Source organism: Lagenorhynchus albirostris, chromosome X, assembly GCF_949774975.1.
Source record: "Lagenorhynchus albirostris chromosome X, mLagAlb1.1, whole genome shotgun sequence".
Taxonomy (NCBI): domain Eukaryota; kingdom Metazoa; phylum Chordata; class Mammalia; order Artiodactyla; family Delphinidae; genus Lagenorhynchus; species Lagenorhynchus albirostris.
Window position 1 is genome coordinate 28,275,777 of NC_083116.1, and position 25,811 is coordinate 28,301,587.

Consider the following 25,811-nt stretch of genomic DNA (forward strand, 5'->3'; position numbering starts at 1 on the left):
TGGCTTTGAAGGTCTGGAAGGGTTTCCCCATCTCAAAACAGCTTCCCCACTGGCCTGCTCCACTGCCTGACATTTTCACTGTAATAAGCACTCCTCCCAGTTAAAACACTGTAGTCTCCAGAAATCCCCTGTTTAAACAAAATAAAATCAAACTGGTTTATCTGGAAGAGAGAATCCATAAATAATAACGGCACCTTACAATCACAGAACACTATTCCTTGCTTTCAGTGGACCTTCCCCTATGCTACCTCATTTCCTCTCTACATCAACCCAGGGTTGATGGGGATAGAAGATATTATTACTATCCCCATCTTGCAGATGTCAAAATGGAGGCTCAGAGAGATTAACTGATTTGATCAAAGTCCAAGGGGTAGAAAATGGTCTCCTGATGCCAAACCTTAAGCGCTGTCTGTCATGCTAACACAAATGAATACTGGCAACTGAGAGTTCTAAAAAGAGATGTGTTTTGATGGCGGTGCAGGCAATGGCTGAGGTCACCTCCAAGTAGGGTGACCCTTTCCAGAGAAAGGGCCTGCAAACAGCCAGAAGGTTAGTGGAGACAGTGAGCACCTGGGTGTAGGGGAGGGCGGTGGGGAGGCGAGAGGGGTGGAAAGCAGCCTGGTCTCTTTCATTTCAGATGTTACAATTAGTGCTCCCCTATTTCTTTCCCCCAAGCCAGTAGGTGGCAAATGAAGTACCTTATCTCTAGTTGGATCTTCCTGCCAGAAGTGGTGGAGAGATGCTGGGTGGAAGTGGAGGAGGGAAGATCACGTATTTGTGTCTCCCTGGGTTGGTTGGGCTGCCCCTGCTGATGTGTACCAGCAGTCTCTGGCTGCCCCACCCTCTACAGGCAGTACCCATTCAAGTCCAGGGCATTAATATGAAGGTAGAGCATTATAACACTGTGTCAGTAATGTAAGACAGTGCCCTGTCCTTAAAGCATAATATCGTTTAAAATGCAGTATGTAGTAGGCTGCGACTTAATTGGAAAGGATGCCTTGGACCATTCGGGATGCTACAGAACATTTGCCATGGCCATTAAAAACTGTTCTCCAGAGCCCAGGAAACTAATTGCAAATGCTTAGGTAATGCACAGCTGATGGAAAGAAGATTTCCCCTTAAGATGATTCCATGGTATATGTACAGGGATGTTTATTGCACTATTGCTTGTAGCTATGAAAAACTGAAACTAAATTAAATGTCCAACCATGGGGATTTGGCTAAATAAGTCTGAAACATTCCCACGACAGAATGTTATGCAGTTGCTAAAAAAATGAGGTAAACCTATATATACTGATATGGAAACATGCCCATGAAATAATATTGGGTTTTCTAAAAGTAAGTTGAAAAATAATGTTTATAGTTTGGTTCCATTTTTGTTCACTACCTATGTGTGTAGGTCCCTGTGTGTGTATGCATATACTTGTTATATATGCATAGAAAAAGTGGAAAAGTCTAGGAAAATACACACCAGACTTTTAATAGAGTTTACCTCTGAAGAGTGAGATTGGGGAGGGAAAGAATTTCACTTTTTAATTTATACACTTCTGTATTGTTCGAAATTTAGGTGCATATCTCACGCTGGCTGTTTGTTAAAGGAAGGCAGACTTTATTGAGCAGCTGCTTCCTCGTTATAGCAGGATCTGGGTTCCTAGCAGAGCTGAGAGGAAGGCATGGAGTTAGGGGCATTTCACCTTCAACAGAACTTCCTACAGGACCATCTGAGCTGCAGTGCTGTATTTCTTTTAAACAGCAAAACACTAAAATACAACCTTACTAATGGTACCCTAATAAACAAAGCTGCTCATTTGATCCCTCTCTATATTCTATCTTTCCCTCAAGTTACAGCCACCTCACCCTACCCCAGGCAGAGTTCCTTTTATCTTCCCAGGCAGGTCAGTTTCCCAGAAAGCTGTTCCTTTCAGGCAATCAACAGAGTAGACAGCCCCCTACCGGTGTAATTTCAGGGGCATAGAAAGAGCTGGACCAGAAGAAGTACTTACCACCTGCCAGCATCAACAAGCTTTAATCACACAATGAAAGAGAAGTACAGATTCCCTTTAGAGAGGTGACACCTTGCCTGAAACTTGTACTCAGGCAAGGAAGACTGAAAGCAGAGCCGTGCGTTTGTGTGTGTGTGTGTGTGTGTGTGTGTGTGTGTGTGTGTGTGTGTGAGAGAGAGAGAGAGAGAGAGAGAGAGAGAGAGAAGAACCAGAGTAAGTGAGCCCTGAGTGGCCCCAAGCACACACCACAGGGAGAACAGAGTACAATTATGAAACATTCACCTGTTTGTTTAATTTGTTTATAAAATAGAATTTGGAGGGTTTGGGGGGCTAATGTGAATAATAATACATTCTCACTGGATATATTTGAAAGGTACAGAAAAGTATAAAGAAGAAGGTAGTCGCCTATATTTCCACCTCCCAGAGGTAACTACAGTGAATGTTTATGACTTTCCTTCTAGGCATTTTTCTGTGCATGTGTATGCAATTTTAAACAAAATTAGGATCACACTATACATGCAGTTCTTAACCTACATATTTGCTCATTATTATGGATATTTCTATGTCCTTAATATTTGAAAACCCAATTTTAATAGCTATATAATATGTGCATCATATGGCTGTGGTATCATCTGGTTAATCATTCCCCTAAATTTGGGCATTTCAGGGTTTTTTCCCCCAATTTTTCTCTTTATTATAAATAACATTGCCATGGTCATCCTTGCACATAAATCTTAGTCCAGATTTCTCTTTCCTTAGTACAGGTTCCCAGAAGTGGAAATACTGGGTCACAGAGTGTAAACATTTTTAAAGGCTCTGTGGAGCAGTTTGAACTGGGAGCAAATCTATTGCTTCCCAGAAACTACTGAACACAGAAATCCTCTCCAGTCAAACCTGCAAAAAGCAGTTGGACATACACGCCCCTGCCCGCGACAATGCCACATCTAATTAGGTGTTTAATGAATGTTTTTTGATGGGGATAAAGGAAAAGGATGTACTGAGCTCTGTAATTAATTAGAGGAAAGAAACAAGGCAGTTACAGCTTCACTGAATCCTATTCGACGATCCCCACCAACCACCATCTCTGGCAGGTAAACCCGGGCATCCAAACGGTGAAACCCACCAAATGATCTCCCAACCCATTCCTGTGGGTTTGAGGCCACTCAACATCATCTCCTGCCCTTTTTTCCTGATTGTAAAGCAGTACATATGGTGAATTTTTCTGTATGGATTTTTTTCCTTCAATAAATAGTTTACAGTATAAAATATGTTAATTTTGTTTATCACTGATCTCACTCTAACCTTAACATTTTGTGATTATTAACCTGTCACATTTATTCTAAAATTCAAAAAAGCATGATCTAGCCTTTTTGAATATCAAGATTTCCCTAGTGTATTATTTCTGCGTGCATTATTGTTCTCTGTTTTATGCCTTCAAATTAGGAAAATGTGAAATTCTGTGGGAAAAAAAACACTGATTTTAAAAAGAAACTACCTTCTTTCTGTAGGAAGAAACAGGTTGTTTGTTCTTCAGAACTTTCCTATCAAGAACTTACTAGAAGTATGTATACCTGTATCATTTTTTATGCTTTTGGTAATGTTTCCAAACCACGTACTTTGAAATCACAATCATTTCTTTATATTCATTTTCATATAATTCTCTTGATATTCTTCATCACACATTAGTGAACAGAAGCGAGATGTAATTTCCATTTCCTGCCCATAAGAGCTAAGTAGGTATTGTAATACAAGTTGAAGGGGGTTTTATTGTGCAAGGATGAACTACTGTTGGGTTTGACTGATTGAAGATGAACTTTGATGTGGCATATTGGAACGTTACTAAATGCAACTTACAATGCCTAACAAAAAATATATTATTTTATTATTGAGAAAATTTACTTTTTAAAAGGAGTATTTAACTCTCAAAACAAACAAAAGGAAAAGTATACATGGAGAACAAAACCAGGAAAGATGCACTCCAATCCGTAAATTGTTGTTATCTCTGGGGAGTAGAATTGTGGGGAGAGGGTAATTTGCTGCATCATGCATCTCTGCAGTTTGGAGAATATTTACAGTGTCATGTTTTATTTCAGTAAGCAGAAAAAAGCAATGGATAAAAATTGCCATATATTTAACAAGTATTTAAGTCCCTACTGTGTACCAGGCATAATTAAGTGATCACTATAGAAAGTTTGAAAGCTGCATAAAAAGGAAGACTTTGGGTATGTGCAACAGAGAGAAAGCAACTGAGCAGTTGACAGTTTCTAAGGTACTTGTGGACTGCCCTCCACCTCTGGCTCCTAGATCTGTGGTTCCCACTGGATGCCTAGCGCCCAGCTGAACTCCAAGCTGGCTTCTTGACTGGCCCTCCCGGTCGCTGACTGTAACCAGGTGTGTCTTAAGTGCTAAAACATCTCTTTTGCAAGGTAAAGCCTAGAGGGTGCGAGGCCCCAGGTACTTTCACATGCTGATGGTGGGAATGTACTTTGCTACAAATATTTTGGAGGACAATTTGGCAATATCTATTAAAAACCTTAAATATGTTTGGATGATAAAAATCAGAATACTGGTTACATCTAGGAGGGTTATTGGCTGGGAGGGGGCTCAAGGGAGCCATCTGGGATGTTGGGAAGGTTCAACGTCTTGATCTGGGTGATGGTTACAGGAATATAGTTATGTAGAAGCTCATCGATATGTACACGTAAGGCCTGTGCACTTTACTTATGTTGATTAAAATGTTTTAATTGGGAAATATATTTGAAACGTTTGAACCAACAAGTCCACGGTAACGTCGTATCCTATGGAAATAAGGATGCAAATATTTAGTTCATTGTGTTATTTATAATGGTGAAAAATTAGAAACCTCTAAAATATCCCATACCAGGGAATGATAAATAAATGATGTTCCATCCGTTTAAAATCATGTTATCAAAAATTTTGTATTGGTATTGGAAAACACTTATTTATGATATAGTGTTTGGTAACTGAAGCAGGTCACAGAATAGGAAGAAAACAATAACAAGTAAAGACAAGTACCAGCTTTATTCCCTGATGCTGTGGCGATTTTCCTGGTACTCAAAAAAAATGCCCAGCTGACGATGGGAACTAGTCAAGCTTCGTGGGCAAAATAACACCACCAACCATGATTCTCCTCTGATTCAGCTGTTTGTGGTGCAGGCACTGGGTACTAGGCATTGACCTAAGGTAACCTGGTGGGCACAACTCCAGTCTCAATTAGGGATGTTTGGACTCTTTCAGGTTCTCCATTATTCTGAAGCTCCTTTCTATACTTGATCAACTCAAGTCTGCAGCTGAGAGGTAGGTGGTGGTAACCACCGTGGAGAGGGAATGGTTAGGATGTAAATAGGTATGTGTGTGTACACGTGTCTGTGCATTTGTGAATACCTGTGCAGCCACTATTTCAAATATGCATGAATGCATGTATGTTTGTGTACACATGTAGACATGATCCCTCTAGTTTGCATTCCCATATTTGGAATCAGGAAGGTACTATGGTATTTTAAGCAGTCAAACTGATCATCAAAATAAGGGCGTGATGAAGTGCTATGACTATTCCCAGGGCGAACGTATTAGAGGCAGAGCGCCATCTGGCATTTTTCTAGTGGTCTGAAGGCTTCTGGGGAGCGCGCTTATCATTGGTTTGAAGAAGACGGAGAGAAGCAGGCTGCAGCCCCATTGGCAAACGTTTCCTCATGCTATAAAACAGTTTGCAACCTAGGGCAACACTGTATGCTTGATTAAGCTTGCAATGAAAAGGATTTATTTTAAGCCATTTTAATAATTTCTTTTTTATCAGAAGCTAACCAAGCAGTTTTATAGTAGCCTTCATTAGCATGAAAGACCCGTTTCTTCATCTAGGTGGCTTGACTATTGGTAAATTTTACTATGAGCTAATTTATGTATAAAACCCACAAGTGTTCTGACATGAAGGAAATCAGAATAGAGCCCATGAAAATTCGCCTCTTGCGTTTTAACTGTCCATCTCATTCAGAGTTAAAATAAACTTTCTTTTGGAGGAAGGGGGGTCTCTGTGCCAGGCTCAGTTGAAATGTGCTGTGGTTTTTTATCCCCAAGTTCCCCTTCTAGTTCCTCCCCTTATCCCAGATCCTCTGACCAAACAAGCACAGCATCTCTGGGGAGAAGACTGCTACTACTCTCTGAGCTGCCGCAGCTGCTGCTATTGCCACTGCTACTGGTCTCAAAGTCATTTTTAACTTGACTGAGAGCCTGCTGTGTTCCAAGTCCCATACGGTACCCCGAGAGACAGTAAGAAGGAAATATACAGTATGCAGTTCTTTGAAATAGCTAGCTCCTCTAGTATTTTTTAAAATAGTGTTTCATTTTCACGCCAGATTCAGGAATATGGATGTTGCAAAAAGCAAGGCTCACCTCCATTAAGGGCACCTCCCCAGTTTACGGCTTTGATTATAAAGGTCAGATTACATACGCTTTCTGTGTCAATTATCCCGTAACGTGCTTCTCTCTAAAGTGAAAAGTCCTCATTCTACGCATCGAAACCAGCATAGTAACAAGTTTCTATTTGGCTTCTTTAGGGATCTCTAGCTGTCTCGTTGCTATTGGGGGGCCCAAATCCCCGAAGAAGGTGTGAAGGTGTCTTTTGCAGCCTGTATAAAAACCTCTTCAAGGCTACTTTCACAGAAACAAAATCAGTTAATTATGAAGTACTCCTGAGAAATCAGTGCTGGTTGCAGGAGTTCTTCACATTAAATATATGAGATATTTAGACTGGGGGAAGGAAGAGACTAGTAAACAGAACTGGAGACACACATGGCAAGAGTGTACATATGGGGTTTCTCTCTGCCTTTGTGGAGTTTATGGAGACTCTGATACATAAGCCAAACATGCTTAAGACACACACCCCTACAATAGTGGGGATCTTGTCTCTATCTAGGGCATGTATCACAGATTTCTAAACTGCATCTATAGTGTACAGCTGCTAATAATACCTGACATGGCCTTCAGCGTGGCCCCTGGGGTGCCCTGAGTTCTTTACAAAGGGCTTCCTTTTCAACCTTCAGGAAGCTTCTTTTCTTCTTTTGGAAGATGGGAAAGGGCAAGGGCCCTTGGTTCCATTTCCTGGATAAGGAAATGAAGCTTCGCAGTAGATTAGCAAGCCAGAGCTGGAAAGAACCAAGTACTCTCCTTCATCCCATCGACTCTCAGGAGTGTTTTATACTTGATTTGGGGATGTTTTGAGGGTGCACATGGAGAGAGGGTTGCAGCAGTCATCAAGGGGAGGTGGTTGGAAGGAGACCTGGCAAGCAGAACTTGGGACCTCTCACTGGGGCAGAATGAGTGCCTTCAAACAGGTGAATTCCCTGCAATGCCAGGCCCGCAGGGTTGAGTTTCCAGAAGGAGCTGGAGCCCACTGCTCTCCCCTTCCTCACCTTCCTCCTCCCTTGGCCACCAGCCAGATATCTTGGGGCACTCCAAGGAGGCCTCATCCTGTTCAGCCCTTTTGGGGACATCAGAACCACCCTCTAGGCCAACAACGTAGTGATTCCAGCCCAATATCCTAATGGGGTCTGGGAGGATGGGTTGGGGAAGGACTTGGTTGTTCTCCAAGATCAGGAACATTCCTACCACATCCCCAGTTTCCTTTAGCGACGCACAGTGGGTCTGTCAGCCATGACTTTCTCACTCTTTCCAAGGCTACTTGTGTTTTCATCCTATTTCACCTCTTGGGGCTAATGACTTCCTCAGGTTTTCAATATACTAGATAGAGTTGCGTTTCTCTACTAGCTGCCGTAGCAGGAAGAGTGCTGAGCTGGGAGTCCAACAGATCTAGGTTCAAATCCCACCTCTGTCACGTACTAGCTGAGTGAATACAGGAAATTTTCATCCCTTCTCTGAGACTCAGTTTCTTCAACTGTAAAATGGGGTTATCGATACCTCTTCTTCCTGCCTTGCATGGCTGCTGTGACGAGAAAATGAGATCCTTAACATAAAAGCACCTTGAACAAAAGCACAAACTCGGGCGCTGATGCAGAGTCATATTTGCTTTAGCTGAATCTCCTTCTAGCTCTTAGGGGGCTATTGGTTCTAGAATTCTCAGATCTGGTGAATAAGGCTGTGTTCCCTTGCTCCATCTCTGCATAATTTTATACACTCTAGTCACATCCCTTCCCAGCCTTCATTTTTCTAGACTAAAGAGTCTGCATTTGTTTAATCTATCTTCATATGGCAGCCCCCTCCACCCTCCCCCATCCTCTTGATTATAGAGTGGCCCTTCTCTGGATCATCTCCAGCTCCATTATGTCATTCTGGAAGCACTAAGACCAAACCTGCACAAATGTGTGTGTGTCTGTGTCTGTGTCTGTGTGTGTGTTCTCAGCTCTGAACCTCTTACTCTGCCCCCTCCCCAATTATAAATCCTAGAACAGGGTGCTTGCCCGAGACCCTCTCTCCAAACTACAGAGAAGACCGGTCGGCCCCAGGTTGTAGCCTCCCCCTCTTTCTCTACGCAGTCCTGGCCCCAAGGGGCTAAAACGGCTCCCTGTCTGGCTTGGGAGGCTGGGAGGTGGATAACTAGGATGGGGGGGCCGAGGGGGAGGGAGGAGGGGGGTCTTGCGCAAGCGCACGTCGCTGCTCGGACCGCCAATGCTGCTGCCTCCCGGAGCAGAGGGAGGCAGGAGAGGAGGGAGGGAGAAGAGGGGAAGGGAGGGGGAGGCGGCACTTGGGCTGCAGCTCGCAACCAGAGGCAGTCTCTCTCAGCTCTCGGGAGGGACGGGGAGCGCAGCCGCGGAGTAGGATGCTCTGCGGGGCGCCCTGAGCCTGGGGCGCGTGAAGCAGCTTCGGGGGCCGGGGCCACAGGGCAGCTTTCACCATGCATCAGTCCCTGACTCAGCAGCGGTCCAGCGACATGTCCCTGCCGGATTCCATGGGTAAGTCTAGCCGCCCTGCCTAGGGGCGGCGGCGGCAAGGGGTGAGTGCGCTGCCCCCTGGACTGCGAGCGCCCCGGCCGCCCCGAGAGCCAGGGAGCGGGAAGCGGGGCGAGGGAGGGGGGTCCGCGCGCCCCAGCGTCGGGGTCCCGGACCCGAGCCCCAGGGGAGCGGCCCGGCGGGGGCGGGGACGATGCGCGGAGATGCGAGCGCCCAGCTTGCGTCGGAGTATCCCTGCCCCGGAGTGCGGGTGTGTGCGTGTTTGTGTGCGTGTGCCGACAGTCTTGCAGCCGGTGGTAAATCCCAGCTGTCTGGGGATCAAAACACTTCCCTGCAACCTGCGCCTTCGCTTTCTATTAGACGCTCCCTCTTTGCAAAGTCCCCGTCACTTCTAAGAGCTCACGACTAACGAGAATTAGAAGAAGCAGGGTCCTCGCCCCCTCCCAACTCTGTCGAAGCTGCCCTGAAATTCAGAGCTGCGGTGGGGGAGGCCTGACTTGCACCTCGCTGATGGGGGGGTTTGCGCAACCCTGGGGGATGGGCGGCGGGGGGGTGGGGAGAAGAAAAGGGGGGCTGGCAGGAGGGGAATTCCTGAGGAATCACTCAAGACCGCCCAGCCCTGCCGTCTGCAGCGGCAGGATCAACATTCCTTGAATTCGATTCCTATTTTGCTCCAAATGCCCGGAATTGTGCGTGAGTGTGAAAAACGAGGGGGGACGACGAGTGAGAGCGCGAGAAAGAAAGCGAGCGCGAGCCCGCGCGTCTTCTGAAGTCGCGCTTTTCCTCTCAGGGTGGAAAGGAGAGGGAGGAGGGGGAACCCACTAGCCTGATTTGGTTCAACACCTTTCCTCATGAAAAGTGGGGGACAGCTGCCTCCAGGCACCAACCTGGCTGCCCCTAGAAGCTGCTTTTTGGTAGTTATAAACAAACAAAAACCCCAGTCCCACTCAGCGGTTAGGCACCTTCCCAAGTACTATGATTTCACTGGGCGGAGAAATTAATTTGGAGCCCAGGAGAGCGGGAGGGGATTGTCAAACCATGATCCCACCTAACCTTAAAATTCGCCTCGGATACACTTTAACCAAATCGAACTCTCTCTTTCCAACATACTTTACATTCTGCAAAATCCCTCCGTCCCGAATTCTTGCCATACAGTCGGCTCAGGTCTTCTCCGAAGAATTTGCGGGAACATCGAGGGGAGGGGGCGGGGAGGGGGCTGAAACCCCTACGTGAGCTCCCTACTGCCTGCAAAAGACCTCGTCTCAACAGAATTCGTTCACCGGAGGGGCCCCAGAAAGTGTTATCTCCTGGATGGTGGAAAGATCCGTATTTCCAGTGGTTTTGCATATTCAGTATAAGAATTTGCTCTTTTTTTATTTTTAAGGGCGTAGTTATTTGCAACGTGGTACAAATGAGGCCAAGGACTCGGGTCCGAATCCAGAACCCAGCAGTACCAGCCCCCCCAGCTCTCTCTCCCGAACACACGCACACACACACACACACACACACGCACACACGCGCACAAGCACACGCACACAGAATGCACTCCTCACCTTGGCCAGCTGTGGCGCCAACGCAGCCCTGGCTCCCCGACGCCAGGCCAGTGCGCGAGGGAGGGCTGGGTGGAAGAATGAGAGGTTTCGGCCGCGCGCATCCCCGCAGTGGGCCACAGCCGCCTGCAAACCCGGCCGCCCGCGCCCGCCCGTCTACCCGTGCGGGAGTGGGCAGGTTAGGGACCCCGGGCGTAGAGCGTTGCTCCTTGGCACCCTGCTCTGTGGGTTGGGGAACGAGATGAAGAGAGCTCTTTCTTGGGCTCCCAGGGGCCCTCAGCCAATCATGCGTTTCCCGAAAGATCTGCGCAACAAGAAGATGAGTGGGTTTCGCCCAGCCCAGACTCGACACTGAGGGGAAAGAATCAGAGATCCCGTATGGACGCGCGAGCCCTCTCCACGCAGCCCGCTTCGTAAAGTGCGCAGACCGAGGGCACTAGCAAATTCCCCAGTCGAGTGGTAACCCTGGGTTTCCAGAGTTTGGACAGGGGAGTCTCCCCGGAGTTCCCTGGCGCTGGTCCCGCACAGCCCGGGCCTGAAACAGCGTCTAGGCTACTTAGGAGCTACGCCCACTTAACTCAGCCCCGGCAACGCCTCCTTCCCTTGCATGGGGGGGAAGGGAAGTGGAGGTGGGTGGGTTTAGTGTTTCAGCCTCCAAGGGCAGCATTTCTGAGGGGATTCCCTCTACTGGCAGGACACAACCGCAGCCAAAACAATAAAATATAAAACACACGGACACACACTGCACCAAGGTGCCTGCACTCTACTCTTGCTGGCTGGCTGGGGCGGAGCAGGCGCGTGGCTGGTAATTTGACTCCGGCGCCCCTTCATCCCCTCCCAGCTACCCCCATCTCCCTTTTGGCAACACCGCCCCCAGGCGCTAAGGCACCTCTACTACAGCGGGGCTCTCCTTCCCTTGCAAATAACATATTTGTGATTCACCGGTGGCCTTGGATGTCTCCGGTCAAAGAATTGCCCAAAGGGGGGATTTCAGCACCTTTAAGGAAATGTTTGGGAGACTGGCAGAGCCTTGAGGCTCTTGTGTGGGCAGCCACCTGTTTCCACCGATGCTCAAGGCTGGGACTTCTGGGAGCCTCCCTGTATGGCAAAGCTGACTCAGGTAAGCAAATCCGAATCGGTTCAAAGATCAGCCCGAAGAATTAGCCAGTCAGCAACAACACAGTGCACAGGACAGGATACTGGGCCTCCATCCTTGCTGCACTCTGACGGAGATTACACACCCTATAATCAAGGGGTGGAATCAAGAACAGGTACTAGGTGAAAAAACAAGTGAGCAGAGACAATCATCCTACCTTCTGGCAACCCACACCTTGGTTCCCGTCAGATACGTAATCCTGGAACTGGTGGACATCATATGGGTGGTGGACCAGACCCACAATTACAACTGTACTTGTAGCAGTTATAATTAATATACTTACTGAGTGACGTATCTAGGAACTCAGGGACATGAAATAATGAGTGATTAGAGTGAGCTTGATCAAGAAAAACTTCTCGGAGGAGGTGAATTTTGAGAAGGTTTCAGAAGAAGGGAGGGACTCAGATTCAAAGACCGCAGTGCAGGTGGGGCTCTGACCAGGGAGGGGACTCGGAGGAGGGAGAAGCTGCCTGTACTGGGAAGGGTGGAGACAGCAAATAATTGGGCCCTTCTAGAGCAGAGCATCCTGGTCGTCACGAATCTGGGGTGGAGGAGGGGCACTGCAGAGAGGGAGGGCTGCAGTAGTTCTGCAGAGAGGCTGCTGGGGGCGGAGGGGGGCAGGCAGTGCCAGTAATGGGATTCAGACTCTCCCACTGCTGTTGGTTGCAGGGCTGGTTGTTTTTGTCTAAACAGAGAGATACTGGGCGCCAAGTAGACAGGCTAGTGAGAGCCACTGGGGTTGCGACACTAGTTGGCCAGAAAGCTTTTAGATCTGGGGAGCCCTTGGGTGTACCCTATTTTAAAAAACCAATTCTATGAGCGTAGCCCATATTTATTCTCACAGTTCCCCCCTACAGCCTTTTTGATTAGAAAGGAAGCTATTCTGAGATGTTGACTTTTGTTTATTCAACAAGTATTGACTGCTCACTAGGTATCAGACACTGTGATGGGCACTGTTTTCACATACCTGCTGCTTTATTGAAGTACCTTATGGTGTCTGAGGGTTTTTTAATATGTTGATTTACTAAACAAAATCGGAATAAGATGTTCCTGTGTTTACGGGAACATCTAAGGCAGGCCCCAAATTGTACCCTAATAAGAACAGAACTCTACTTCTCCCTTCTTAAATAGAACAACAGCCAGGAAAATGTCCTAAGTAGACACAAAAAGCTGCTTTTTGGGAGCCTGGGCCACACCTTTAGAGGACAGGTGCGTCTTGCTCTAAGTAGATGTGACTTTTCAGTCAAATTGACACTAAAGATAAATGGAAGGGATGATTCTTCACTTTTCAAAGGGTTTCACCCTGGGGTTCCTTAAAATGGTCAACTCCCCAAGTGCAGCTAGAAGTAATTTCATTTTACACAATTTTAGTCCTTATAGTGTAAAATAAGGGGTGACTTGGGGGAGGATGTGAGGGGACAGAGAATAGATATTCAACCTAGTGATGGGAGAGTTTTCTTAGGAATTTTATCCCAAACTAATCCTGTCTGGAGGCAAGGCCCCTGTGGAGCTGCAGGATCTCTGCCTGGGTTTCTCAACTGACTGGATTTTCAATTCAGGTTCCAAAGCAGGAAAAAAAAATAGATTTTTCAAATGACACCATGTGGTTTGCTGAGTCACTTTTCTGACCTGGCTCCTGCTCTTTTAAGAGTTAGAGTGATATTTGCAAAGGAGACCCAAGAGCTGTGAATAAGATCAAAAGCCAGTTGGCCGGGAAGGAGCAGGCGAGTGATACTCCGAATTTAGAAAGACTGTATACACACACACACCCACATCTAGTCTCTAAGGTGACATGTTTCCCCTGTGAGGTGTTGAGACACTTTGGTGTGCCACAAAGATACCCTTGTTTCCAGATGTTCCCTCACTCTCTTTGGCCAGTTTGGGGTCGGGGGGGGAGGGCTAAGATGGTGTAGAAATGCAGACAGGGGTGGGGGGCGATGTTGGTAAGTTTATGTTATTTAGAGCCCCTCTGTGGAGCCAACTGGCAGATTCACTGAGAACTGGCTATCATCAAATGGACTTAGGGATCCTGGTTTGGAGGCTCATTTAAGGTCCCTCGAAATCTAGAGGAGGGGTAACTAACCTTCAGATAAACAGAAGAAATAAATCCCCGCTCTTCTCCCCCCGCACCCCTCGCAGTCTGTGTCTCCCCGCTCTGCTCCTCTGTTTACCAGCGGTCAGCTCTCCATCTGCATCCCAAATAGCCCTCTCACACAAAGGGCCCTGATGTCACAGGTGTCTCCAGCGGTCCCGTTGTTTTTCCCCCTGGAGGCTGGACTCAGGCCCCCCAGGAGAGGAGCCTCGTTTCCCAACTCACTTTACCTCTCCTCCCAGGGTGCGATATGGCGCTTTAGTCTGTGGGTGCCTCCAAACGCTCAAGCCACTTCTACATTTCGATGTAAAATGGTCTTGGAATAGTACCGTATTAGAAATGACCCTGATGAGTCACGGCCCTCACTTTCGAGGCTGACGTCAGGGGAGAGACCGCCAGCCCCTCCCACCTCCCTTGGAGCCTTGGGCAGGGACCGCACTGGGGGAGACGAGACGGATGGTGGGGCTCACCCAGGGTGGCGCTTCTGACGCTCTTCTTCCCTCGAGGAGGGGGCATCTGCTGGGGGCTGCAGAGCCAGCCACAATGCCTCCCTCTCAGCACCATCAGGCCTCCTGGGTCTCCCTGGTTTTCTCGCCTCCCTCCCCCTTCCTTCATCCCCTCTCCCCTCCCTCCCAGTGGTGCAGTCTGGGCGGCTTCAAAGGCAGCTGCTTCCTGAGGCTGCAGCGAGGCCTCCCAGAATGGCGGGGTCCTGCGATCAGTCCCAAGTGGCCTCTTTAGGCCCATAAATGACAGCCAAGCCACCTGAGTGGGCAACCCTGTCATAAGGCTCCCCACTAGAGAACTGGACTCTCACAGCAAGTCCCCCAGTTGCTTATTTTTATGAGAACTCCTAGGTGTAACTCATCCCTGGTATTTCCTGTTGAGAACCCCCTCCAGAAAAAACGCACGCAGAGTGTTGAGCAGTGCTTCATTCCTTAGAAAAAAAAATTAAATTCAAAAGCGAGTCTAGATACCATTTTTCTATCTGACTTAATAAGCCTGTTTTCGAAAAAAAATATTGGTTTGCACTATCATGTCCGATAAGCACTGAGTAGAAGAACGGGTTTCTCATCATTTGTATTTATGTCACCCTCACATAAGCCTAAACGGTGTAAGTTATAATCCTCCCCATCTACCTCCCCCGATACATATCTTTGTGGACTAATGGCCTCCAAACACTTACTTTATTACACACATTTGTTATGTGGCAAATCTTGCCAACACACCATTTTTAAAGTTTATACATGAGGTGGCAAATGTCAGAAATAAATGAAAAAAAAATCCCAGTACCTGGCTTGGTTCTGATATTTACACTGAAAATGAAATTTCATATCTCCATCTTATGAAAAAACCCTCCTTAGTTGCATATTGGCCTTAAAATATTTTCATTTAATATCTCCACAGTACACTTTCCATCTATCATGTACCTTATAATTTGGCTTAAAAAAGAAACACTTCACTAAGTGGGTATGATACATCTTTTATCGAATGCGTTTACTTTTTATGTAACTGGTACAATTTCTTCTGTTGTTTATTTTCAAACTGGAAACATATATATATTATTGTAAACGTAACACCTGATGACTGCAAAAAACTAAAGCTCCATCTCTTCCCCATAATCCCACTCCCCAGAGATAACCCCAGTTACCAGTTGAAGTAGGAAAGGAAAACCTTCCTAGTGATTTGTTTCTGGAAGTCCATCCCTTCTCCAGCCGAAATGAGCAATTTCAGTTTCTCTGTGTGCTTTCAGGAGCCTTTAATCGGAGGAAACGAAACTCCATCTATGTCACCGTGACTTTGCTTATCGTGTCCGTATTAATTCTCACGGTGGGCCTCGCCGCAACCACCAGGACCCAGAATGTGACTGTTGGAGGTTACTACCCGGGAGTTATTGTGAGTATCAAAGGCATAGGTAGGTCTCAGTAGCTTGCTGGCTACAGACATTTGGTTCTACTCTGATGGTTTTCAATTCTGTTTGAGTTTCTGTGTTTGCTCAGATTTCCTCTGGGCTGGTTTAGGAGGGCACTGAACTAAGACTCAGAAGAATCCCAGCGCCATCCCTAACTAGCAGTGTGATCCTGAGCAGGTCATCTCACTCTTTAGGACTTCGGTTTTCTGGTCTAGGACATGTTACTAATGAGCAGTGTTAACCTTAGGCTGAGGTCCTTTCCTCTCTGGGCATCTGCTTTCCTAGATATGTAATAGGGGTCACCTGACCTTACCTGAAATCTGAGGACCCTTGCAGCTTGACAGTCTGTGACGCACAGCACTGATCTCCAAAGTCATCCTGCCCTCCTCTCAGGAAAAATGTGTGGGATGCTTACTCCTCAAATATGTGTAATTATTCATTTACAAATTATATGCATATTCATAACACATACAAAAATGGAAGTTCAAAAATTAGATGAAAATGAAATACACTTTAATTTTTAATATCTTCATACTAACACTAGCTAAAATTTCAAGGAATGGTATGCACTTTGCATGAAATCCCATTAAAGATAGTGGCTGTAAGTCGTTATTTCAAATAGCTTACTAGATAATTTTGAATATTTTGTGCTTTCTTCTCAGATATGAACAGATTGTCATGAGCATCATTGTTTTTTTCATGTGATCTCACAGTGTGGCTGACAAAGAGCTCACCCTGAGAGTTCCAAGGGTCAGCTCTGTCATTTTCTCGCTGTGTTACATTATTAGGGTCATCTTCAACTCATGGTTTATCAACAGGAGTCTTTCCAAACTCCTTGTCCATTTTCTTGGGACTAGTTTAGTGAAGACTAGATAAGACTATCCGGGCACACGTGGTGGCTGCCCCACCACCAACCCTTTGCTGCTTGGAACCTGCCCTCCTCCAGAACGATAGCTCTCGCCTTGTCACCTGACATTCACACCGAGGGAGGGCGCCAGTGACAGTCTGTTCACTGAATATTTGTAACGCGTAATTTCTTTCTTATTCTTTTAGATAAACAAAAAATAGGCAACAAGAGTTCAAATCATTTCTTTCCATACTTCAGTGGATTGTTTTACCGATCCCCGGGCTGCATGCAATCCACTCTGGAAAGCGCTGAACTCTTTGCATACAAAACCTCATTTTATATCAAATCATCATGTTGTATATGAAATGAAATGAAATATATACCATTTTATCTGCCAATTATACCTCAATATAATTGAGGAAAAAAGAAAAGAAAAAGAAAACCAAACCAAAACCTCATTTGGATCTACACACACTGCTATCGAACCCTAAAACCTAACTCTAGAGGTTGGATCGTATTTTGAATATCAACTAAATGACTTCCCAATTGTAACTGCTAGAGAGCGGGAAGGAAGGTTAGGGTGGGTTTTTGTTGTTGTTGTTTACATTTTAGGTTATCAGGGAGGGCAGACGGCTTTGTTGCTGTTGTTTTGTTTCTTTTCTTTTTTACTCTTTTTTTGGAGTGGGGGGTGTTGGAAAGAGAAGCAAAGAAAGGGGAAGGGATTAAAGATGGATGCCTTTGACAAACCAGCGCCGGGAGTGACCAAGCCTGACGCCTGTTGCCTAGGTCACCGATTCCGCAGTCAGCCGTCTCAATAGCCCTAGCAGAGCCGGGGCCTGACACTGGGGCCCAGCTGCTGAAGGCCGCCCGCCCTTCCCGGGAAGTTCCTTCGCAGCTCTTGAGCCGAGCCGAGGGCAGGTGTCCCACAGACACCGTCTGGTGCCCTCTGCTAAGCATGTGATGTGAGAACTCACCCGGTCCACTTCCTGTGGTGAGGCAAGAAAACCAGTCATCAGCAGAATTGGGTTTTATTTTTAAACACAAGAGGGGCGGGGGACAGAGGAAGGGGGGGCTAAGATTGCATTTTGGTGGCTTGGGAAAGCAATTTATAGGGTCTACGTGACTTCGTGGGCTTCAGGTAGCTGCATTTAGTAAAAGGTTTCCGACTGATGAGCAAATGCTCAAGCCAAGATCCAGACTCTCCCTGGGTGAGAGGAAGGTATTTTCCATGTCATTTAAGAGTAGCAACTACTATTCATGAACGGTGCTTCTGAACCTTCTCTGTAGAATATCTGCCTGTGGGTGGCTGGGTTGGAATACATTAACAAAGGAAGGAGGGCGCGTGATTGTTGTTATTGGAGTACCTGACGTTCAGTAGCACTGGAAGTTGAAGCAGTGGGGGCGTGTGTCTGTGTGTGTGCGTCTGGCTAAGAGCTAATATGGAAATCTTAATAGGAGAGCCAGCCCTAGCAGTGTGCCCTATGGTTTAATCTTAATTTTTTTTGCTTTTATAGTTCCTGTAGATTGTTTCTTTAAAATGGGTTTTAGTTATAGGAAGTGAAGGGGGGAAGACTGCAGATCGAAGAGCAGAAAAATCCATTTGAGTTGATAGGTCAGATCATGTTATAACAAATACAATAAACAACTCATACCTCTGAAACAATAAATGCCTGAGAATCCAGATTTATCCGGGACTGGGGTGCTTTCACTAATTGAATAGTTTGGTTATTAGAGAGGTATTATATAAACTCTAAGCCAGTGGTTTCCCCACCTTGGTGTGTATTTTAATAAACACCCCAGGGGAGTCTAATTCAGGTGGATTGGCAACCACCTGGAGAACTAAAACACAATAAATAGAATGGATAAAGAAGATGTGGCACATATATACAATGGAATATTACTCAGCCATAAAAAGAAACGAAATTGAGTTATTTGTAATGAGGTGGATAGACCTAGAGTCTGTCATACAGAGTGAAGTAAGTCAGAAAGAGAAAGACAAATACCATATGCAAACACATCTGTATGGAATCTTAAAAAAAAATGTTTCTGAAGAACCTAGGGGCAGGAGAGGAATAAAGACACAGACGTTGAGAATGGACTTGAGGACATGGGGAAGGGGAAGGGTAAGCTGGGACGAAGTGAGAGAGTGGCATGGACATATATACACTACCAAACGTAAAATAGATAGCTAGCGGGAAGCAGCAGCATAGCACAGGGAGATCAGCTCAGTGCTTTGTGACCACCTAGAGGGGTGGGATAGGGAGGGTGGGAGGGAGGGAGATGCGAGAGGGAAGAGAGATGGGAACATATGTATATGTATAACTGATTCACTTTGTTATAAAGCAGAAACTAGCACACCATTGTAAAGCAATTATACTCCAATAAAGATGTAAAAGAAAATACCCACAATAAACAAAGTATGCTTGCAATAAAACCAGAATGAGCAAAATGTGTCATTTTCAGATTCCACACTATCAAATTGGTCAGTTTGAATATAAAGATCATGGTATAGATTTGTGGGAAAATGTCAGGTTATTTGGAACTCTGCTGTTTTAGGACTCTGGTTAAATGTGCACATGAGAATTTAAAATTTTAAAACAAACAAATTAGGGAGCAGTTACTAGATTTAAAGACGACTTAAAGACTACTTACCATACAATTCATTTAAATATTGAGATCTCAGGCATTGAAAAATATAATCGCGTTTGCATAACTCTAAGTCATGCAAAACTTTTCTGAGCCATCTTTATTTTGCCAAACGAGATGCCCTTGTACAGTGAGGTGCATTATGATAGGGTGTTAGCTACTCTACCTGAGCTAGAATGTGGTATCATCATCCTAAGACATGTATGCAACAGGCATCTTTACAGATGTGCTCATCTGTACAGGCTAAAATGTAAAATTAAAAAAAAATTAAAACCAACACAGAAAGACAAACTGGCTTAGGATTTTTACTGTCCTCGAATGTTCAAGACATAGTCCGTTCCAGAAGCGTTCCAGTGAGCTTTCTACTCTGGAGGCCTAAAGAAAACTAAGAGCCTCGGTTGTATGAAGATGGAAAATGCAGGGGAGAGAGCCAGGTCCTTCTCTATAGCTCTCTAACCTTACATCCAGGAGAACAAGGCCTCTACATGTGTTTCCCATGCAACCCGCAAGATGGAGTTGGCCACCTGATCAGTGCTGAAAGCCTTTCACTCTAGAACCTTCTCCACCAGCTGTTATACTGCTAGGGCCCACACCAGCCTGGGTTTTCTTTTAGGAAAGAAACCAGGAGCTTCTGTCCCCTCTCCCAGGCGGGGGAAGGGGGGGGTGTCCAGTTAATTGAAAATTATATCAGAGTTGCCATGGGGTAGTAGGATACAGAGACAACAGGGATCATTCAAAACAGTCAATAGGTCAGAAACCTCTAGGCCAGCGTGGCTTCAGCTTCACATGTGAAAACTCTTGATAAATCCAAGAAAGTTTTGACTAACTTGAATGTTCAGGAAGTAGAAGGAGGTCTGGATAGTGGGATTTTGTGGTTTATTGTGAATTAGGCAGAATTTTTTTCTACCTCTTGTTGAAAATGTTTCTAAAATATAAGATCATTCTAAGATAAAGTTCCTAGCTAGTAAGTACATTTCAGAGATGACACTTGAGCCTTGATTTACTAGATAAGACTAACCTTCATTGGCTTCCTGTTGCCTCCTTAGCATTGTCATTCAAAGCTCTCTGAAGATGCCCTTGGCCTGGTCTCCCATACCTTTCTTTTACCAAAATTTTCAATTCACAGTCCCCTGAACATGACTTGGGCTGGAACGTCCTCCCTGTGCTCTCTCTCTCTGTTTATCCAAATGCTCTGTCCTATTCCAACTTAAAGACACAGCTGGGACATTTCTCAGCTACTGGGATCCACAGTGGTGTCTACCATCTTTGAACTCCCTACTGTAGATTCCTTCCACTCATAGTTCTTGGGAAATAGTCACATTCTGCTTTGTGGGATGTTGGGCTATATTCTCATTTAGCTTTGTTTATACAGGTCCACAATCCCTTATCTGAACCCTTGGGTGAGATGTGTTTGCAACTTTAGACTGTTTTGTTTTGTTTTTAATTTCAGAAAGATAATAGACTGCATATATCATATATTATCTAACATCCCAGTGGGGTCTTGAGATTATACCCCATAATCAAGCACCTTCATCTTTCTACAATAAACTGTGAATTTTTACACTAAGTAGATAAACATTATAAAATAACCTCACGTCAGTTCAAGGTCAGGTTTTGCCACCAAGTTAGTTACCAAAAACCCTTTTGGTTTTAAGAGCTTTGTTGATTTCAGTATTACAGAAAGGGATTGTGGACCCATTATCTAATTACAGCTCCTCCAGGCCGAGTCTTGTTGGTCTTGGTATCATACCCCACCCCGCTTCCTGGCCTCCATATCACAGGTGTAGCACAGTGCCTGCCACAGAGTAGATGTCCAGTTAATACTTGTTGAATGATTAATCCATTTGCACCTCAGTCCCAGTGGATGGGAATAGGCATAGATTATAGGGTGCAGCCTAAAAAGAGCTCTTGAAACTGAGTTCTCATGATTTGCCTTTTTTTCTTCTACAAGTGGAGGGCAGCCAAAACAAAGCAAACTGGTTATTTGTTCAGGTAATGGGGAGTCAAGATGGAGTTCCAAAGGTCTGAACATTCCATGATTCCGGGCAGTTCTCGAGCAAGGACCACAGAGCTTACCTTTCGGAGGCCTCAGGAGAGCAAACAGTTGATTAGAAGCAGCTGCCCATTTTCAGGAAATTCTGTTGATTTTTCCTTCTTTACTTTCACCCCCTCAGCTCTTCCTCAAATAGGACTTCTCACTCCATCCTTACAGGGAACTTCTTCCCTGGGGGGCAGAGGTGAAGGTCACTATTCTGCTAACACTGGCCACAAATACAGCAAAGTGTGGCTGGAAGAACACCAGCTGTTAGGGTGTTCTTGAGGGCTCGTCCTGGCCCTGCCGTGAACTTGCTGTAAGAGGGGATGAGCCCATACAATTCTCTAGGCCTCCGTTTTGCTATCTATCAAATGGGAATGATATGAGCTCCACCGAACTCCCTAACATGACTGTGACCAAGGCAAGCGCTTCTTTAAATTCAAATGCTCTTCAAATGTAAGGTAGTTTTAGTGATACTGGTGAGTTAGTTCATAAACCTGTCATCCAGATGAATGAATTCTTCCAGCCAGGACTCAATTGATATTAGTTCCCCACCTGGTGAACTCTACCTGTCTTTGACCCCATTTATCCCCTCTGTGAGATCTGAGAACGACCATGTATATGTATTTAGCAGCCTACCTTATGCAGGTCACGCTACGTACATACCTTATCTCATTTAATCCTCACAGCAGTCCTGTGTGGTCATGACCATTATGATTCCCATTTAATAGATGAGGAAAACGAAGCACAGAGTGGCTAAAGAACTAGCCCAAGGTCACACAGTTTATAAGTAGCAGAGCCAAGGATATAATACAAAATGAATTATTCTCTGCTCCTTCAGCACTTTGTTTCTACCTCGCCTGTGGTCCTTAAGCCACAGTCTGCCTCTCCCTCACTAGACTATGCACTCCTGCAGGGTAGGGGCCATGTCATCTTATTTATCTCCCAAAAGTACTCAGTGAGTGTTAGAAAATGGAATGAGTTGGAGTGGAATAGAAATAGAATGGAAGGAAAGGGGAGGGAACTGGATGAATTAACTGGTTGGCCTGGGATTTCCAGTCCCAGAGCACCTTGTCTTTCCGGCCAATTCCATGAGGCTTCAGGCCACCTCTTCCGGTCACTGCCATCAGAGAGTTATTTGAGAGTGTCAGGAAGAGCGAGTGTCTTTGCTTCCCGTCTTAAGGCAAAGACTGCTGTTGAGGCTCAGAACATTCAGTGAATATCTGTGGAAACTGATGAACTGCTCAGTGAAAGGACTTATTTTCCATGTAAGAAACTGCCCTCTGACTTTCTTTCAGTCTCCACAAATGGCCCAGAGTGTCATAAGCACAGGCTATTCATGGAATTCTTCCTGAAAAATAAAAGCTGTGCAACATATTGGGAGGGGAGATAAGACAGAATACAAAACTCTTATGAAATAGAGTAGATAATGATAGGATTTGCCAGCTCAAATCAGGTTAGAGCTGCCCCAAAGTTAGGTGTCTTTAAAAATAGTAATAATAATCACTAGAACAATAACTCGTATTTACTGAGAACTTACTGTGTGCCAGGCCCTGTGCAAAGTTCTTTGACTGTATTGTCCTGGATAATCCTTATAAAAATCCTATAAGACAGCTACTACTATGGTCCCCATTTTCCAGATAAGGAAACTGAGGTTTAGAGAGGTCAGTCAGTTTGTTCAAGTCGCACAGCCACAAGTGGAAGAGCTGGGGTTAGAAGCCAGGCTAGTCTGATGACCAGGTTTTAATCACTATACCTCATCACAACACATTTTAATTACATTTCAAATAAGACCAGGCGGGAGACAGGTATAGTTTAACCGTTGAGTGAGGATGTTCTCAGTAGAGTCTTGGACGGCATGGGTTACACCTTTATTCTCTTCAGCTTCTATTTCTCAAGAGGGGTTGCTGGCTGAGTGGCCCTGCAGAATGAGTCCTTGGAAATTTGTATTCATTCCTTCCATTCATTCTCTTCTTTCATGCTTAGGTTTCTGAGGCAAGCACCCAGTCCCCCTACACTGCCCCACCAGGCTCCTGTCCAGCCCTTGGGTCCATTAGATTTCCAAGACTTGGTGTAAGGCTTGGGGGCCTCAGACTGAAAGAGATGTCCCTGTGAGCCAAGGTAAGGCGGCAGATGGAAGGCCAGATCCTTAGGGAGGCTCAAGAGAAGTGTAACTACATTGCTGGACTTGTGTTAAGATTTATTGGTCCATTCCCACCACTTTTTACTTCTTCCACTTTCACCCATGACAGCAGCCATCGGTTAGTGATCATTTTCAGCTGAGAATGGCAGACTCAATCCACTAATGGCAGAACTGAGAGAAAAGTGGAATCTGCTACCCCGAGCCATCATCCCAGCCGCTTAGGCAGGGAAATTGTTTTTCAGGGTTTTACACCGCCATTTCTATTCACCCTTTAATGAATGCTTTCTGTCCATAAATGAAGCAGAGATGGAAGAAGAGGTGAATAAGTGCTAACATAAATGGCAGTGGGTCAACCACAAATACAGGCTTTCAAAAAATAGTTCTTTTTTTTTTTTAAGTCTAGGTTAAGGTGCTTGCTGATTTCTAAAGTACTTCCTGCGTTTGATTAGCGTGTCTGATGCATCAGAAATCGCTATTTCAAACCTTTATTTTGTAATTCGTGCATCAGGATAGAAGGTCTCTTTTCAAAGAAAAGATAAAGATCAGAATATAATGCGTGCTTTTCACCATTATCCATCTCTTACTGACTCACCAGTCACATGCTAGGTAATGGATATTGAAATTGAAATAAGCAGCCTCTGAAAAGCTATGGTTGACTTTTACTTTTAGCTCCTGGGCACACGAGTTTCTTTTTAGGTGTGATTCATATCTACGAGGAAAAATTGGCAAATGGTGGGAGAAATACTTTTCTTACTCATACTGTATTTGTGTAACAGCTGCACGGGTTTAGCATCTGTACCCCGGGTATTTTCTGTTATCCTGAATTGTATCCCAGGGGTGGAACGACCGTGCGGTCAGGCTAACCATCTTCCCACGTGCTATCTGTGCCATGTTGCTTTGCAGCTCGGCTTTGGATCATTCCTTGGAATCATCGGATCAAACCTCGTGGAGAACAAACGGCAGATGGTAAGTTTTCATCGTTATAGAATCAAATTCTTCACCTGAAAAAGCTCAACATTTCTGTGGATAAGTGACACATTTCTTAAGGTTGCCCAAATTGGGCCACAAAAGAAACAGCTACTTTACTTTTCTCCTAAGCCTCCGGGGAACTTGTTTTAAAGTGACCCTGTGGTATGGGAGTTGTTCTCACCCTGCCTGATGTTCCCTCAGTGGCCCAGCTAGTCTCCTTAAGTCACAGGGATGGAATAATCTGGATCTTGCCTTTTGCTTTTCTCCTCCTTCGCAAAGGAGTGTGCCAGCCTATCCAGTCAGGCCAGTTGTCCTCGCATCGGATGCCTTTGCGTCTTCGATTCCCGCTGCTGCAGCCCTGGCTCACTGGCGACCCTCACACCTTCCTCTCTGATGCATAATCTTGGAGAGGAGTTTTCGCAGAGGGTTCCTGCCTTTTAGGAGATTCCAATCTAGGGGACTTTAATTAACAGAACAAATATATTTAGGGCGCAAGAAGACGAAATGAAATTACGAAGCCAACCTCAAGTATTCCCATTACCCATACATAGTTCAAAGCTAAGTATGGGTAACGTTGAGAGGAAGGGTACGCATATAACAGGAGGTAAAACTCACAAAGTTCTATGTCCGAATGGGGGCCCGCAAGGGCAGACTGTTGTATTTTCTTGCTTCAGCCTGAGAAGGCTTCCTAGAGGGCAAGAGAAGACGGTACAGACCGAATTGCAAGCATATTGCAGTTTTATGGGCTTGTAAATCAAGATGCCTGGTGAGTTGTCAGATGGTGGACTGATTAGGCTTCCCCGTACAAGTCACTGTGGCATCTAGACTGATGCTAGGGTCTATTCAACAGCAAGTTTAATCAGATAACGTAATAGCTCCAGGGACAGGGAACTCTAACCGTGTGTTCTCCCCCCAGCAATGTAGGGAATCACCCTCAGAGGGGTTCTAATAGTTCTCTTCTTCCATTTCACCTGGGCTCTCCGCTGCCAGTTGTGTTTGCACTTTGGGTTTAAATTATTCAAAATGACAGGGGAGTTCTAATTGTAGAGCTGATCATAGCATAGCTGATAATGCCAATTTCATGACATCTTTCATCCATTATTTACCAACTCTCGGTAGTGCTGTGAAGCGAGATTTATGGGGCGACGTTTCTGAACAACTCCCAAAGGAGATCAGTATTACCTTCTAGCCTGTGAGATGGGAGGACCTTAGGGTGGCCTTGACTGTGATTTCCTCCTTCTCCCTGGGGAGCAGCTTAATGCCATGCTATTTCTCTACTTTAGCCCCCAAACACCTCAAAGAGGGTGTTTTGAGGGTCAACACGGGCAGATGGTGGGCTTAGGCAGTACCTATCCCTGCCCCTGGTTACGCCTTGAAACACCTACCCCCACGTTGGGTTGTGGTATCGCCCTTGTAATGGAAGACAAATTACTAGGAAAATTTCTGTTATCTAACACGATCAGAGAATAGGGCAGTCTGCTTCCAGCAAACATTTCTCTTACTTGAACTTTTTTGTATGTACCACACAGAGTTGATCA

General features: G+C 45.4%; 1 protein-coding gene across 2 annotated transcripts in view; it reads left to right on the forward strand.

Moving 5' to 3' along the window:
• The first annotated feature begins 8,780 nt into the window (after positions 1–8,780).
• TMEM255A (transmembrane protein 255A) overlaps positions 8,781–25,811 on the forward strand; it is a 46,848-nt gene continuing 29,817 nt past the window's right edge. For both annotated transcript variants that reach the window (XM_060137680.1, XM_060137679.1), the window contains exons 1-3: positions 8,781–8,929; positions 15,475–15,617; positions 24,208–24,270. In XM_060137680.1, the coding sequence (XP_059993663.1) occupies positions 8,872–8,929; positions 15,475–15,617; positions 24,208–24,270 (264 nt within the window). In that variant the 5' untranslated portion in view covers positions 8,781–8,871. The remainder of the gene's footprint in view (positions 8,930–15,474; positions 15,618–24,207; positions 24,271–25,811) is intronic.